General features: G+C 42.3%; 1 protein-coding gene across 4 annotated transcripts in view; it reads left to right on the forward strand.

Annotated features, from left to right (window-relative positions):
- Nucleotides 1–15,126, forward strand: part of CNGA3 (cyclic nucleotide gated channel subunit alpha 3) — a 35,686-nt gene that overhangs the window by 5,315 nt on the left and 15,245 nt on the right. For all 4 annotated transcript variants that reach the window (XM_075427126.1, XM_075427120.1, XM_075427132.1 and 1 more), the window contains exons 2-3: nucleotides 6,713–6,844; nucleotides 13,828–13,944. In XM_075427126.1, the coding sequence (XP_075283241.1) occupies nucleotides 6,744–6,844; nucleotides 13,828–13,944 (218 nt within the window). In that variant the 5' untranslated portion in view covers nucleotides 6,713–6,743. The remainder of the gene's footprint in view (nucleotides 1–6,712; nucleotides 6,845–13,827; nucleotides 13,945–15,126) is intronic.

A 15,126-nucleotide genomic window follows, 5' to 3' on the forward strand; every position in this document is an offset into this window, starting at 1 on the left:
CAGACTTGTCAGCCTTTCGTTACCCTCAGTGTAATTACTAGCTTTAAATATTCAGAGCAGAGGGTGTACCTCAAAGGTAAGAGAGGTTTTATAGAAGGCAGATACCTGCGTGCCATGGGGGCCGCAGGGGTCTCTGCGAGCAGCGGCCGGGGCTGCCCATGTGGGACCTGCTGCCGGGCACAGCCGAGCCCCTTGGCCAGGCTGGTTGCATCTCGGGGAAAATGTAGTTGATAAATGGTAAAATGCTGCACGGGCAGTGTGGGGGGTGGGGGTGGGGGGTGTGTGGAAATGTGTGAGAAACAGCTCTGCAGACACCAAGGTCAGAGAAGAAGGAAGAAGGAAGGGAGGTGGTGTTCCAGGCGCCGGAGCAAGAGATTCGCCTGCAGCCCGTGGAGAGGACCATGCTGGAGCAGATACCCGCTGTGGAGGACCCCACGGTAGAGCAGGTGGATATTTCTTGAAGGAAACTGCAGCCAGTGCAGAAGAGCCCATGGAGGAGCAGGTTCTCCTGACAGCAACTGTGGCCCATGGAGGACCCATGCTGGATCAGGTTTATCCTGATAGACTGCAGCCCATGGAGTGGACACACGCTGGAGCACTTCATTAAGGACTGCAGCGTGTGGGAAGGACCCACGCTGGAGCAGGGGAATGGTGTGAGGAGGAAGGAACGGAAGAGAGAAACCATTGTGGACTGACCGCAGGCCCCCATTCCCCACCCCCTGCGCTGCTGGGTGCGGTGGAGGAGGTGGAGGAGTTGGCAGTGTAGGAGTGAAGTCGAATCTGGGGACAAAAAGAGGGGAGGAAGTGTTTTTGTCTTTGTTTCTCACCATCCAACTCTATTTCAATTGGCAATAAATTGATTTAATTTTCCCCAGTTTGAGTCCGTTTTGCCTGTGATGATAACTGGTAAGTGATCTTCCTGTCCTTATCTCGACCCATGAGCTTTCTCATCTTACTTTCTCCTGCTGGGCTGCTGAGGAGGGGGAGTGAGAGAGTGGTTGGGTGGGTGTCCGGCAGCCAGCCAGGGCCAACCCACTACCCCACTGTAACACCTGTGTTTTTAAATACAAAGCTAAGCTCTGGGCAGTCCTGAGAACTGTCTTGTGAGCACCAGCTTTTGGTGGCAGTTTTCGGGGTGTAGACCCCAGCTAGCTGGAGCTGTCTCTCTGCAGCCCTGCAGAAGGTGTTTGCACAGTCTTGTGCCTCTGCAGCGTTTTCCTGCTGGCTGACTCCAGGTAGCTCAGGGCTCACTGTGAGCTGCTCCCTACTCAGTCCCTTGCCAGCTTTTGGATGCAGTATTGAAATGCTGACACCCTCCCTAGACCGTTAAACACCTGTATCTTCAGGAACCTTGGAGGCCTAGAAAGAACAAGTTTTTACCCTTTATCGGATAGCCGGTAATTTGTCAGAATTTTGTGTGCTTCAGGGCCAAACCATGTTGGTTCAGGAGGTCTCACCCCCTGCGCTGTACCCAAATTACTGCATTATTTACTTCTAGCAGTCCTGTGTTCTGTTGCTCTCTACCACAGCTGGGCACGCATGGTACAATTTAATAATGAACCTTCATTCACTCTCTCTGCCTCCTTCCAAAATATATTAGTGTATTTTATTGATTAATATTAGGTTTGTATTTCTGTGAATTTTTTTCCTCCTCCTTTCCTACAGAACAAGTTCAGACCACACTGTATACTGAATTTGGATTTTACGGCTGAAATCATTGTAGTGGCTCTGAAATGAGATTCAATTTTGCCTACATACTCTTATTTTATAGCTTCTTATTCTTTGACTTTCTAGGGTGAGGAAGCCCCGTTTTTCTCTCTCTCCTTTTTATATGTCCTTTATCGTTCTTGCCATGCTTTTATTCTGCAGTATCTTTCTGTTGAAGAGGAGGACTAATCGTGTTCCAGATGAGTCCTCGCTGTTGCTCCGTGGAGCAGTTTTAGTGTTCTTTGTGTCATTAACATTTTCCATGTATACATGGTTAGCTGTTGTGTCAGCAAGCCTGCCCTGCACTGAGCAGGGCATTTCACTGAGCTGTGCATACATAGTGTTCGTGTTCCCTTTCTGAGAGCATATGGTTGGTTTGGAAGCAGATAAGGTAGTAGTTTACGTGCTTTTCACCGCTATTCATTGATTTGCATTTGCCAACACTGCATGTCACTAGCCATCAAACTGAGAAATCGATCTGGTTGCTGTGGGTCACCCTGAAGTTCCTTGCACTCCGCTTTTGTTTCTCCTGCCCACAGTACTTTTTGCCATCCTGAGATCTTCTTGGCTCACTGCTGCTTGTTTTCATCAGCATCGTTAATGAGAGCTTTTCCTGTGCAACCCTGAGGAATATTGTTCTTAAACTTTTGCAGGGGTGAAGGTTACTGTTTAAGTCCGTTCTTGCTTTCTGTCTTCGAAGAAGCTAGTTTTTCATCCAAGATAGTATTTGGTTTCATATCCTATGACTCGTTTTGTTTCTTGGAATAGATTTTGGAAGTCTAAATAAACTATACAACTGTTTCCTGTATTCAGTGCTCCAGTGGCATACTCAAACCATTCCAGCAGATTAGGAATATCTAATTCCAGTATCTGATAGTAGTGTCTAATTCCAGACTAGTAATGTTTAATTTCAGGAGATTAGTAACATCTGGAGAACCTGTGTCAGTTTGAAGTTTAAAGAAATACTGTACTTAATGTTTTTTAACCAAATTTTCAGGAACTGATGTAGAAATGACAGGTCTGGAAATCCACCTGTGGCATTTGAAATATAGAAAGGCATTGTTCGCTGCTCTCCAGGTTCAGAAGCAATGTGTCTTGTCAGTGAGATACTACATGTTGTTGGTAGCAAATGATCTACATCATCCCTAGACTTCCATCATGTTTTTATTATCTCATACTTTTATTGTTTTAGCAGAGTTATTTATTTTGTTGGAGATTACAAACCAGGTGCCCCTTGTTTCAGAACGGCTGTAGATAGACATCCAGCTGGTTGTGAATCACCAGAACTAACGACAGGGCTATTGTTGTGTTAGGTGGCAGAGCTAGTCAAGGTCTTAACTCAGTACTAACTTTGTGTTGGAAATACGTGCTTAGAAAAAAGTCAATGCTTTGTTACTTATCTTACGAATCATTCTGTTTTTCCCACCATCAAGCTTTTAAAACCTTGAACTGAAATAAAGTGGAAGTTTAATGTGGGTGGGGAATATATGACGCTGTTCAGTGGAAAAGTGACAACTCCTCCCTCCTTCCTGCAATGCGATAGAGAGTTCTAGTTTGATTTTAAAAACCAGGAAAATTATTTGGCTGAGGTTTAAGGGAGAGCAGGGTCTATACAAAGCAGTAAAATCCAAGCAGCCCGTGCCATTTTACTCTTAAAAGTTAGCTTTCGTGAGACTTGGTATAGCTCAAAGCAGTGGAAATGAAATGGGCAGCAAGAGCAACTGTTGGTAGGAAGATGCAATTTGCTGCTGTGCCTTACTTTCTGTCTGTGCGTAGCAATTTGTCAGCAGGAAGCATGCTGCTCTGTTTTTAAATGAAGCGGCTGTGACACCTGGCGACTGCCTTGTAGCCTCCCCTTGTAACTTCAGGTCCTGGAACCTGAGTGGTGAGACAGAATGTAGATTGTAGGCTACTTTTGGAGATTTTGGTAAGCTGAACTTCGAAGAAATCGGTAAAAACAGAAGGAAAAACATGTTTTCTTCTTACCGTGAATTATGTTCAAATTAATATATGAGAAGTGGGAATTACTTCAGTGCTCACTGTTACGGCAAAATAAATGTTCTAATCACCAAAGCACTATTGTGTGTCATCTATCTAATTCTGTGTTACAAAGTGTGTAATAGAAGCAGTAATTATAACTAAAAAATGATTTATCAGAATTTTTCCTGGAGATGAGACATTTTTGGCATCATACCTATTTTGAAACCTATTCATTTGGCTGGTTAAGTTATTAATAACAATGTTTCTCTTGAAGGCTGAATAATTTTAAAAGAAATTATATTCATTGATATTTAGAATGGATATACATTAACATATATGTAAATAATTTGACAGATGTTTTTTGAACAGATAAAATTGATTCCTTTTGTGAGACTGTTCCAGTCAATATTTTTATATATAGCTATGTTTTTAGCATAAATTATCTGCACTTTAGGAATTAATTTTTCTGAGTGAACATTCAAATCTGAGACCGAGTTGGAAGATCCCTTTTTATTTTTTTTATATCAATGTGTGGTAGAAATGCTTATTTTTTCCCTAGTAAAGTTTAAGCTAACTGGTACGTACAGGGCTCAGTTTAAAGTGAGACACAGTTATGCATCAATTGACCTGCACTGAGGTAAAATTAGTAATGGGAAATACCAGATTTTTCAGGTGTTAAATGATGCACAAGGGCTATTCCTGGACTCATTTCGTTATTTCTGGATGAAAAAATGAAGTTAATCTATTTTATATTTTGAAATATATTAAATGATTTAAAAAGTTGTTTATGATTCCCTTTAGTTGTCTGGGAGTTGAGTATAAGTAAAGTATCTGTTTTTTAAGAAACTGGCTGTGTAGCATAGACCTAATCATGGATTGTGAGCTTTGCTTCAGGAATAACTCAGGACGGAATGTTAGTTTCTGTAAGATCTGTATTTCATTTGCTGCTGAAGCTGAATGTTGTATGGTCAGTGAGACAGAGGATTACAGGTGAAAAAGGGACAGTAGATGGTCTGAAGTAGTTGAATGATCCCAAGAGAATTTCATTCTAGTCATATCTGAAACCAAAATAGTTCTTGAATGGAGTTTCAAAACTTAAAAAAAAAAATTCAAAATTCAAAGCCTTCACTGAAAGTCCCTCGTTTAAGACACTTGTCTTGAGTCTTAAAACCTGTTTTGCAGGTGATAGATGTGATATGAATTTAGTAAGGCATCAAAGGCCAAATCTGGAAAGGTTTTTAGGTCAATTTCCTAAATCTTGTAGGAGCTGGGCTGCTAAATAGCTTAACAGAGCTTGTCTTGAAGCAGCGTAATAAAAATGACATACGGAAATATTTGGGGGAAAAAACCTAGTATGTGTTTAGTGCAGAGTTTAGATAATATAGAATTAGTGCATGGCATGTATTAAACTGAGGAATACATTTCATTAATTACCTGCTTGGTTAGTATGCATTTTCAGAATAAAAAACTTCGGTGATTTGACCCTGGATAAATGCCAGGTGCCCACCAAAGCCACTCTATCAGTCCCCCTCCTCTGCTGGACAGGGGAGAGGAAATATGATGAAAGGCTCGAGGGTTGAGATAAGGACAGGGAGAGATCACTCACCAGTTACTGCGACAGGCACAACAGACTGAACTTGGGGACAGTTAATTTAATGTATTACCAACCAAATCAGAGTAGGATAATGAGAAATAAATCCAAATCTTAAAACACCCTCCCCTCACTTCTCCCTTCTTCCTGGACTCCACTCCCATTTCTCTACCTCCACCCCGCCCCGAGCGGCGCAGGGGGACAGGGAATGGGGGTTACGGTCAGTTCATCACACATTGTCTCTGCTGCTCCTTCCTCCTCAGGGGCAGGACTCCTCACACTCTGCTCCTGCTCCAGCACCACATGGGATACAGTCCTCCATGAACTCTTCACAAGCTCTTCACAAATTGCCCCAGCATGGGTCGCTTCCACGGGGTGCAGTCCTTCAGGAACAGGCTGCTCCAGCGTGGGTCCCCCACGGGGTCACAAGCCTTGCCAGCAAACCTGCTCCAGCGTAGGCTCCTCTCTCCATGGGTCCACAGGTCCTGGCAGAAGCCTGCTCCAGCACGGGCTCCCCACAGGGTCACAGTCTCCTTCAGGCATCCACCTGCTCCGGTGTGGGGTCCTCCACAGGCTACAGATGGAGATCTGCTCCACCGTGGACCTCCATGGGCCGCAGGGGCACAGCCTGCCTCACCATGGTCTTCTCCACGGGCTGCAGGGGAAAATCTCTGCTCTGGTGTCTGGAGCATTTCCTCCCCCTCCTTGCTCACTGACCTTGGTGTCTGTGGAGTTGTTTCTCTCACACAGCCTCACTCCTCTCTGCTGCTGCAGTTGCTGTTGTGCAGGTTTTTCCCCCTTCTTACATACGTTATCCCAGAGGCGCTACCGCTGTCGCTGATGGGCTCGGCCTCGGCCAGCAGCCGGTCTGTCTTGGAGCCGGCTGGCTTTGGCTCTGTCAGACACAGGGGAAGCTTCTAGCAGCTTCTTACAGAAGCCACCCCTGTACCCCTGAACTACCAAAAGCTTGCCATGCAAACCCAGTACAAAAACTTATTCATAAACCAGATAAAATTAGCACAGGGGGATCAACTTAATTGGTTGTCCTAGAACGTGTATTACCTAGCATTTTGCAGTTGGCTTTCTAACTGTAACCTCCTTTTAATGAGATTTTAAATGAAATTTCACTATGGATAGTAGATGTGACAGTGTAGATATTCAGAAAGCCCGGAGACTAAAAAGAATATAGTGTCATGTAACTCTTTTCTTTGGTCATGATGAATATTCTTTGTTATGCCTTTACTAGCATTTTTTTCTGTCTAGTGCAAATAAATCAAGAAACGGGTGTCATAGCATGTGTGTAAATATCAGTGGCTATTCTTCAAGTGGTTGAATTTGCTTTTTGCTGTTCCATTGTTTTAATAAATTGCTCTTTCTAAGTACGGAGCACATTTCTGCAGCCTCACAAAATGTGTTTTCTTTTTCCTGTTTCAGCTTTCATTTAGATGTTGATATGTAAAGCAAAATGGCAAAAATCAACACCCAGCACTCCTACCCTGGTATGCACAGACTATCTGTCAGAACTACTGTTGAAGATATTGAAAGGATTGAAAATGGCTGTATCAGGTAACATATTCCTTTTGTCACAGTGAAAAGGACAGATTGCTGCATAATTTGTGGCACTCCTCTAGCTCTGCATTATGGGAGTGCGATGTCATGATACGGTTGACCCGGTGCACTTAACTGACTTAACGGTGTATATCCAAAGTGCAGAAGAGACATCAACAGGAGGGTTGTCGTGGCTTGCAGGTTTGGAACCAGAATCTGTATTACCTCAGGAATAAACCACATTTTCACGTCAGTGGGAACTACACCAACTCAATAAGGAGAAACCTCTTTCTCCAGTCACCATGCAGACAGCAGAATCTGTGAGGTTTGGAGAAAAAGGGATCCTCCCAGTGCCATGCAGTGAAAATCCTCGGGAAGGTTTTTTTTTTTTAAAAAGTAGCGCCTCCAAATCACCTAATTCCTGTGATAGGGAACATTTGTAGTGTGTAAAACACATCAGCATTTTTGTACAGGCTTTTCAGAGCCTCTCACTGCGCAGTGGAACTGTAACAGTTGCTTTACATTCACCTTTCTCTGTTTTGATAGTTTTAAAGCGGCTGTTTAAAATGTGCCAGTGAGTTTTTCCACAGTACCCATCATTTGCCTCTGCTGGGTCTGCAGGAAAGCGTCTGATGATCCACAGCACCAGTACCGGCTGGAAAAAGTGTTCTGCTTATGGCCTGTTATGGCCAACCATCTCTGCTGTGTGGTCCTGGTCAGACTGTCTCTTGCTGTTCAAATGTGTACCCAGACTAGAGCACTCAGAATCCTGCTGGGCTGATAGGACCGCCTGCGTTACAATAATTTTGGATTGCATGCTCCTGGCATCTAGTATGGATGTGATCCCTGTCCTGTTTGATTTGGTCCTTTTTTTCCTTTCTGCTTTGCTTACATGATACCTGCTGTCGTGTAGGCGTACCTACACTACTGAAAATGGAGCTGCTTTTATTCTGCACGGTATGGCTTGCTTGATTTGGTTATGCTACCCCATGGTCTCCTTAAGGGGATTTGCAAGAGCCCTGTTGTTTTGTCTCCATTTATAGTGGTATCTCAGAAACAGAGAAAACACAGATCAAAATGAGCCTCTTCCTTCCCTTTTTTAATGTTGTTTTTGTAGAGGATATCAGTGATTGGCATCTCACAGAATGGAATTACTGGCAGGGATGTTGAGAGTGTGATTATAAAGGTTTAAATGTAGAATTAAATCACTGCAGTCATCTGCAGTTTCAGAGGCAAGGACTTGCTTATGACAGACAGAGGGACTGAAAGATGAATTTCATTTTACCATGATGATGATGGTCTGGAAGAGACATTTATTTAAAAGAAAGTTTGCTGTTATCAGCATTAATTAGAGGAGTTCATAGAAGAGTAAAAAGGTACAATCTCACTCTCTAAAAGAGATCTCATATTTCAGGTTTTTGAATTGCTAAAGTGGTTGCTAGTAAGTATATACAATACCTTTGTAATACCACTCGAAGAATTCTGATACACATTTTTAAAATTCAGATTTGATTTAGAATATGTCTGTACCAAAAGATAGATTCCATCCCAAATTTTAGCCCTTCTTTGTCTTGTAGCAAAATATACAGCTATAGACATTGGAAAAAACCACAGGTTTTCTAGAGTAGCAGCATTTCTTGTTTGCCTTTGCCTTGCTCCAGCTCCTGTTGGCTATAGTTCAGCAAAGCAATTAAGCACATTACTTAGTTCTTATTAAAGTCAGTGGGTGTTAAATTTATGCTTAATGCTAAGGATGTGCTTAAGTGCTTTTCTGCTGTGGAATGAGGTATTATCAAGGAAAAGCGTTCACTGAAACAGTTAACAGAAAGCTGCTGGTGATCTTTAAACTGTCATTTGCTGTTATGCTGGAGTAGGTGATTCATAGTGAGGTCTCATCTGGAGTACTGTGTCCAGTTCTGGGCTCCCCAGTTCAAGAAAGATGAGGAGCTACTGGAGAGAGTCCAGCGGAGGGCTACAAGGATGGTGAGGGGACTGGAGCATCTCTCCTACAAGGAGAGGCTGAGGGAGCTGGGCTTGTTCAGCCTGAAGAAGAGAAGGCTGCGAGGGGACCTAATATATACTTACAAATACCTGAAGGGTGGGTGTCAGGAGGATGGGGCCAAGCTCTTTTCAGTAGTGCCCAGTGACAGGACAAGGGGCAATGGGCACAAACTGAAGCAGAGGAAGTTCCGTCTGAACATGAGGAAGAACTTCTTCCCTCTGAGGGTGATGGAGCACTCGAACAGGCTGCGCAGAGGGGTTGTGGAGTCTCCTTCTCTGGAGATATCCAAGACCCGCCTGGACAAGGTCCTGTGCAGCCTGCTGTAGGTGACCCTGCTTTGGCAGGAGGATTGGGCTAGATGACCCACAGAGGTCCCTTCCAACCCCTACCATTCTGTGTGTGTGTGATATTCTTATAGTGCAGTGTGCTACAAAGTTGGTCCATTTTGTTAAAACAAAAATCAACAAAACAAAAAATAACAAATGAGGCTTAATTTTTAAAATACAGCCTCTGTATAGAAACAGCTTGAATAGGACAGGCAGCACATTAGCTTATGGACACAGTTTGGCTGTCTAAAAGTTGGAAGCAGGATTCGGCTGTACCTTGCAGACATCTGGATTTCTGTGTCTTTCTGATAGTAGGTGTCTAAGTTCCTGCTGTCATTGGTGGAGATGTAGTCAGTGCTAACAGTGGAGCCTAGGGAACCGTTCAGCTTCCCCTGAAGTTGAGTAGCTCTTCAGGCTCATTTGGCTGTGCTGATTACGAGAGGTATTTAGTTGCCTAAAATAGGCATCTAAAGCTATTTGGGATACCACAGAGTGTCTGAAGCATTTAGCTGGAGCTAGTGGATATGAGGTGAGACCTGTGTGCTTGGGAGAGGTCAGATAAAGTATTCTGAAGTATTCCGAATGGTACTAGACTCCTGTGCTGAGGCAACTGAATCAAGCCCTAAGATGGCAGTTGACTACAATGGGAACTTAGATACTCAGCTTATATTAGACACCCCAATTTAAGTCACTGCCCTCTGGAGCCAAATCCTGCCCTTGAAGTCTGGCTCATAGTGAGCACTCAGAAGGGCTTCAGCAATTCTTGTTTAGCTGATCAGAACTTCAAAACAATTACTACTAAATGAAAATTCTGGATTACTTACATGCATTTTCGTTGAAAATGGTCTTCTACAGTTTACTTGAAGATCTTTGTGCAAATTTAGTGCCAAATTAAGGCAAGGGACAGGTTCACAGCAGCTGCTGATGCAGTATCCTTCCCAGAGCTTCCTCCGCTAGAGACCTTGAAAGCATGGGAGTAAACTGGCCTTTAAACAGCTGAAAAGCCATGCAGCAGAAACCTCAGTGTCAGTCAGTTTTCTCTAAAACATAGTCACGTTGCTACCCCTGTGGAAATACAGTATTTTTCAGCATAAGCTGAGGAGGCACAATCATCTGCTGATGTTTCTGCTCTGTAACTTGCTGTCTGTTTCTTGGCACGCTACATATTCTTTTCTCATGGTGATTTCAGACCGTGTTACACCTTTGGATAGTAGGGGCAGTGGTTATTGTTTTGCTGCAGATACCAAGCAAGCTGATGGAGTCCCTATGGGAATAAGTCTGTCTTTTTAAAAATAAAGTAAAAATTATACCACGTGCATTGAAGCTGTTACATCAAAAGCTCCATCTGTCACTGTCCCTCTGCATCAGTATAAAGCCAGCTGACAAATAGGGCATCTTGTATTATATGAACAGGGTTGCGGAAGGTCAAGAATCAGTATATTAGTTTTATAATAGGGAGTTATAATAGGGGGTTATATTAATAATAGAGGGAAGAGTTCATTTTAGTTTTACTTTTTGATTTGCATTTGTGTGAATTAAAGTGGAATATGGGATTGCTATGTAGTATCAGACAGGTGCTTTCACAGAAGTTGCCTGGCGGAGTCCTTTGTGTGTTCTTTTCTGATCCTGTTACAGATATACATAAGCTGTATTTGTAAAAGTGAAATGCAAGCACTTTAGTACTGTTTCAACAAAATGATTTTGACTTTCCTGAGTTGTCTACACGTTATATCTGTAATTTTTTTGTAAGGTAAGCCTGAATTTATTTACAAATTGTTACATTTAGTTATAACATAAACTAGTTGTAGGAATTCTGGATGCACATATAATCAGAAAATTGTCTTTTAATAACAGTCAGGGAACCAAAATAAAAATACAGACTTTGAAATTTCGCTAGTTGATTCCATAACGCACCCGATTTGATTCCAGCAATTGAATCTGAGCATTTTGCCTTTTTTTCCTACAAAATACAAATTTTTCCGTGAGTGTGTCTGATCACTTATCAAGATCCGGTAAGAATCTGACCAGAGAGTAACTGAAATATTTTGAAATTTTTTATTTGTTCCATGGGACTCTGGATCAGATTGAAAGGTGTTCAGATCAGGTGACATTATGCATGCTGTTTCTTTCACCTAGATTAAAACATTTCGTCAACGTATTTCTGGCTCCAGACACCAAAAGCCATGCCCTGGATTGAAAACATTGGGTTTTAGAGGGTGCCATTAGTGCTCTGTAGTTACTGCTAGCAAGAGGACAGACAGCTGGTAAAACTCTTGATGTTACAGACACACAAAATACGATGAGCCTGTGTAGGGACAGCAGAGCGCAGCTTTCCACACTGCTGAGGGGTGTGAAGGGGATGATCATGCCCATGAAGCACTTAGCAGATGATGTACTTGGCAGGCATGACTCTGCTGCTAAGCGGAGCTAGTAGGACAGTGTTGCTTTTGGTACCTGATGTAGCTTGTTTGGAGCTTACTCAGCTATCTCTGCACTATTCTGCATTGTCTTCCTAGGCTTTTACTCAAAATAAAGCTGAGCTCTTCATTCTGAGCCTTTTATTTATTATCATCAAAATAGAACAGCACATGGTGTTCATTCTATTTCAGTATGCTTATAGAGGCTAATAAAATTGAAGTAGATTTCCCTCTGAGACTTCAGAAAAAGTCTGATTTGTTTGATTTCCTGGGCCCAACCTCGTGTGTAGGGTTTTCTTAGACTGACAAAGAATGCACTCTGATGATCTTTTTTTTTTTTTCTAGTTGGAAGGATACTTGAAGTATTTTAATCCATGTTTACTTTGTTTTCTGTATTATTATTCACTATTTTGTTTTGTGACCCTTACATTTAATTACCTATATTTAGAGCAAATATAACAACTTACTGTACAGTCACTAAAAGCAGTTGAGTTACTGCATCTTAGTGAGATACTCCTCATTATCTGAGTCACTAATTGAACACAAACTTCTAATCCATCCAGATGTGAAATAAAAGATAATGGCTTAACCCTTCATGAAAGGCTATCTATTTCTGCAAAATCGGATTTTTTTTTTCACATGTGAATTGTGACACTTAAAATTATTTTCTAAGAACTCCCACTGTCTTCTTTTAAAGTATTTTCAGGACTCAAAAATAGCAATAATTGGTAAGTAAGAACAGAAGTAGCAATATTAGAATTTATTGTGGTCTAAGATCACACAAAATACATTTTTTCTGTGTAGAAAGGAATAAAAGGACTGAAAAAGAGCTGTAGCAGTACAGTCTAAAAGACTGACTAGTACACTGTCCTTTCTCCATCAGGACTGTAGGCAGATGCTCCAGGAAGAAGAAAAAATCACAGGTCAGCTACTAGTATCTGTAACATACTTTCCTCTGATACTCTCCCAGCATCCAGTCAAGGAGATTCCTTGAGCTGAGTGCGGGCTCTGTGAATCTGGTAATCCCTAATGGATTTCTCTTCCATGACTTTTTTCATTCTCCCCTAGAATTCTGGGAGTGGCAGGACGTAGCATTTTTAGGTTTCTTTAGGTTGTTTGTGAAGAAATACTGAAGTTTTAATGTTCTGTTTGTCAGTTTCTCAGCTGTGAGTACACACGAAATTGAGTTGCTAATTAGCCTTTTGTGGGCATTCAAAATGCTGTTGCCAGTTCTTGGAAGATGCTGCAAGTATCATTATCGGCAGTGTTTTCCTGGCAATACAGATTAACAGAGTCAGGTGGGAGTTCTTGTTTGCCTTACAGAGGGGGGGAAGCAATCCTTAATGGATGTGACAAACTCTTGTAAAAGTGAATATGACAGAAGCAAAAACAGAGAGAAGGCCCTAGGAGTCTTATAAAAAAATCCAGGGTGAGGCCTGGTAAAGTCTGGGTTCCAGTGAAGTCAGTTTCAAAACTCCGTTACTGAAAGAAGGGGCTAAAATTTAATCTGTTTTTCTCCAGTGCTTATTATTTCACTGCAAGTAGCCTTACAACGACGGGAAGGCCTGCGGGTAGCGTCGCGGTCTGCAGTCGGGTGTGACTGGGCGGTTGCGCCGTGCCCCGTGTGCGGCGGCAGTGGCCTGCGGTCCCTCATCCCGTCGCTGCCGGGGCAGCCCTGCAGACCCGCAGCCTGTTTCGCTGTGCGACAGGGGAAGTTTCGGTTACAAGTGAGCAACATCAGGCCTGCATCTTATAAGTCACCGTTTTCCTTTTCAGTCCAAGCAAGAGTGACAGTGAGAAGAGATGCGTATTTGCTTGGAGTCATAAAAAGGAACCGTACTGGTGGAAATTCCAGACTGGAGAACAACACTGAAAAAAGCGGTGGGCGGTTGCTTTAAAGCCCCCTGGGGATGAACTCTGTTCAGGAAAGCTGCTGATGCCTCACTGGAGGTGTTAGAGTAGAAAATACGCTTTCCGTAATTGCGTATCTGCGCACCAGAATAGTAGTGACCAGTAAGGAATCAACTTCTGAGCTTGCTGGAATGGATGGCAGAGCCTCCACTGACTTCATTTCGTGTTGGATGGCTGCAGATAAGTAGGAATATAGGCTTAGCTCGGTGTTTATCAAATGTATGCCGTATTACGAGGAAGAACACAGTTTGCTGCCTTGTTTCCTGGTGTAGCGGTGGAAAGAATCAGACAGGGGAAAGTCTGCTGGAGGCTGTGGGGAATTCTTAAAAAAAATTGCTTTTGCAGGACCCATTCACTGTGTGAGGATGCGTCTTCAGAACTGCAGAGAGTCATTTCTGTGGAGGGAAGACATCTATCTGAATCCCAGACGAGCTCATTCACAGGCAGGGGAGCAATGGCAAGGTAAAGTGCTAACTAATACCATTTTCAGTATTAAGTTTAACTTGTTGGATGAGACTGATCATAATTGGGAGGCAAAGTAAGAAGAACCATCACTTTCCAAAGAAATGGATGGAGTCCAGCTGAAGAAAGCCTGTGAAAAGTAACAGAAGCCGCTTTTGACATTGATTCCGAACTCAACGCTTACTCATTGCTAATAAAAACCTTATAATCCTAGAGATATTGAATGAGCTCACACAAATTAGTCTGAATTAAAAAAAATATTTTTACATGATCAAATCTAAAAATATATTGAACACTGAGGAAATGCATGAAGCGAGGCCAGACTCTAAAGTAAATGGATAAGTGTTTGGTTCTGGCTGACAGCCGATGTATTTGTTTTCTATCAAAGAAGGCATAATGATTATTCACTTGTTGGTAGATGGCTCTGGCAAGGGAGGAGGCGGGGGCTCTTGTGTTGGGACTGCAAGAGTTTCTCTCTGATTTTAGAACCCAGTTATGTTTATAATGGTCTGGGAGCCTTAGTCAGCAAAATTCAAGTCAACCATTTGCTTAAGTAATTTACTTTGCTGGGACTTAAACGTAAACCTGAAGTGGAGCTTCAGAGACTTCATGTGTCTGGTTTAAAGATTTCCAGCTGAGATTACAGAGCTCTGTCTTCAGATACCATTGTTACACACAATACAGGCCATACTCAGTTTAAGCATAGTGTATTTCAAAGAGCAAAGAAAGAAATGATTATAAAACTAGAGTAATTTAAACAGTGTCATTTGCACTTCAACCTTTTGCATGGTGGAGAATAAACTTGTGTTTCCCTGTTTGGTTGTCAGATAATGACAGCACTGCATGTAGGTTACAAAGTCTGCAAGAAGTTGTTTTTAGATGCAAAACATTTATAGGTGTGTGTTTTGTGTAAAGTACATGAATATGTAAACCAATATTGAGAATTTCCTTCTTAATCTCTGTTTATATTGTTCTTTACCCTTTTTCAGCATAGTTTGAATTACACATGCGTGTAGCTACAGTTACTTATGGTCTGAATATAGAAGGAAGCCTGTGATGAAAACATGAATGCTTGGCAATTTAAATATGGTCACATAACATGCCTCTTGAATGCAAATTCTCAAGGACCTAAGACAACAGCATCTGATGGACTTCACTGAGTATCTTGCTTCAAGATGGAAA

This window comes from Opisthocomus hoazin, chromosome 1 (genome assembly GCF_030867145.1).
Source record: "Opisthocomus hoazin isolate bOpiHoa1 chromosome 1, bOpiHoa1.hap1, whole genome shotgun sequence".
Lineage (NCBI taxonomy): Eukaryota > Metazoa > Chordata > Aves > Opisthocomiformes > Opisthocomidae > Opisthocomus > Opisthocomus hoazin.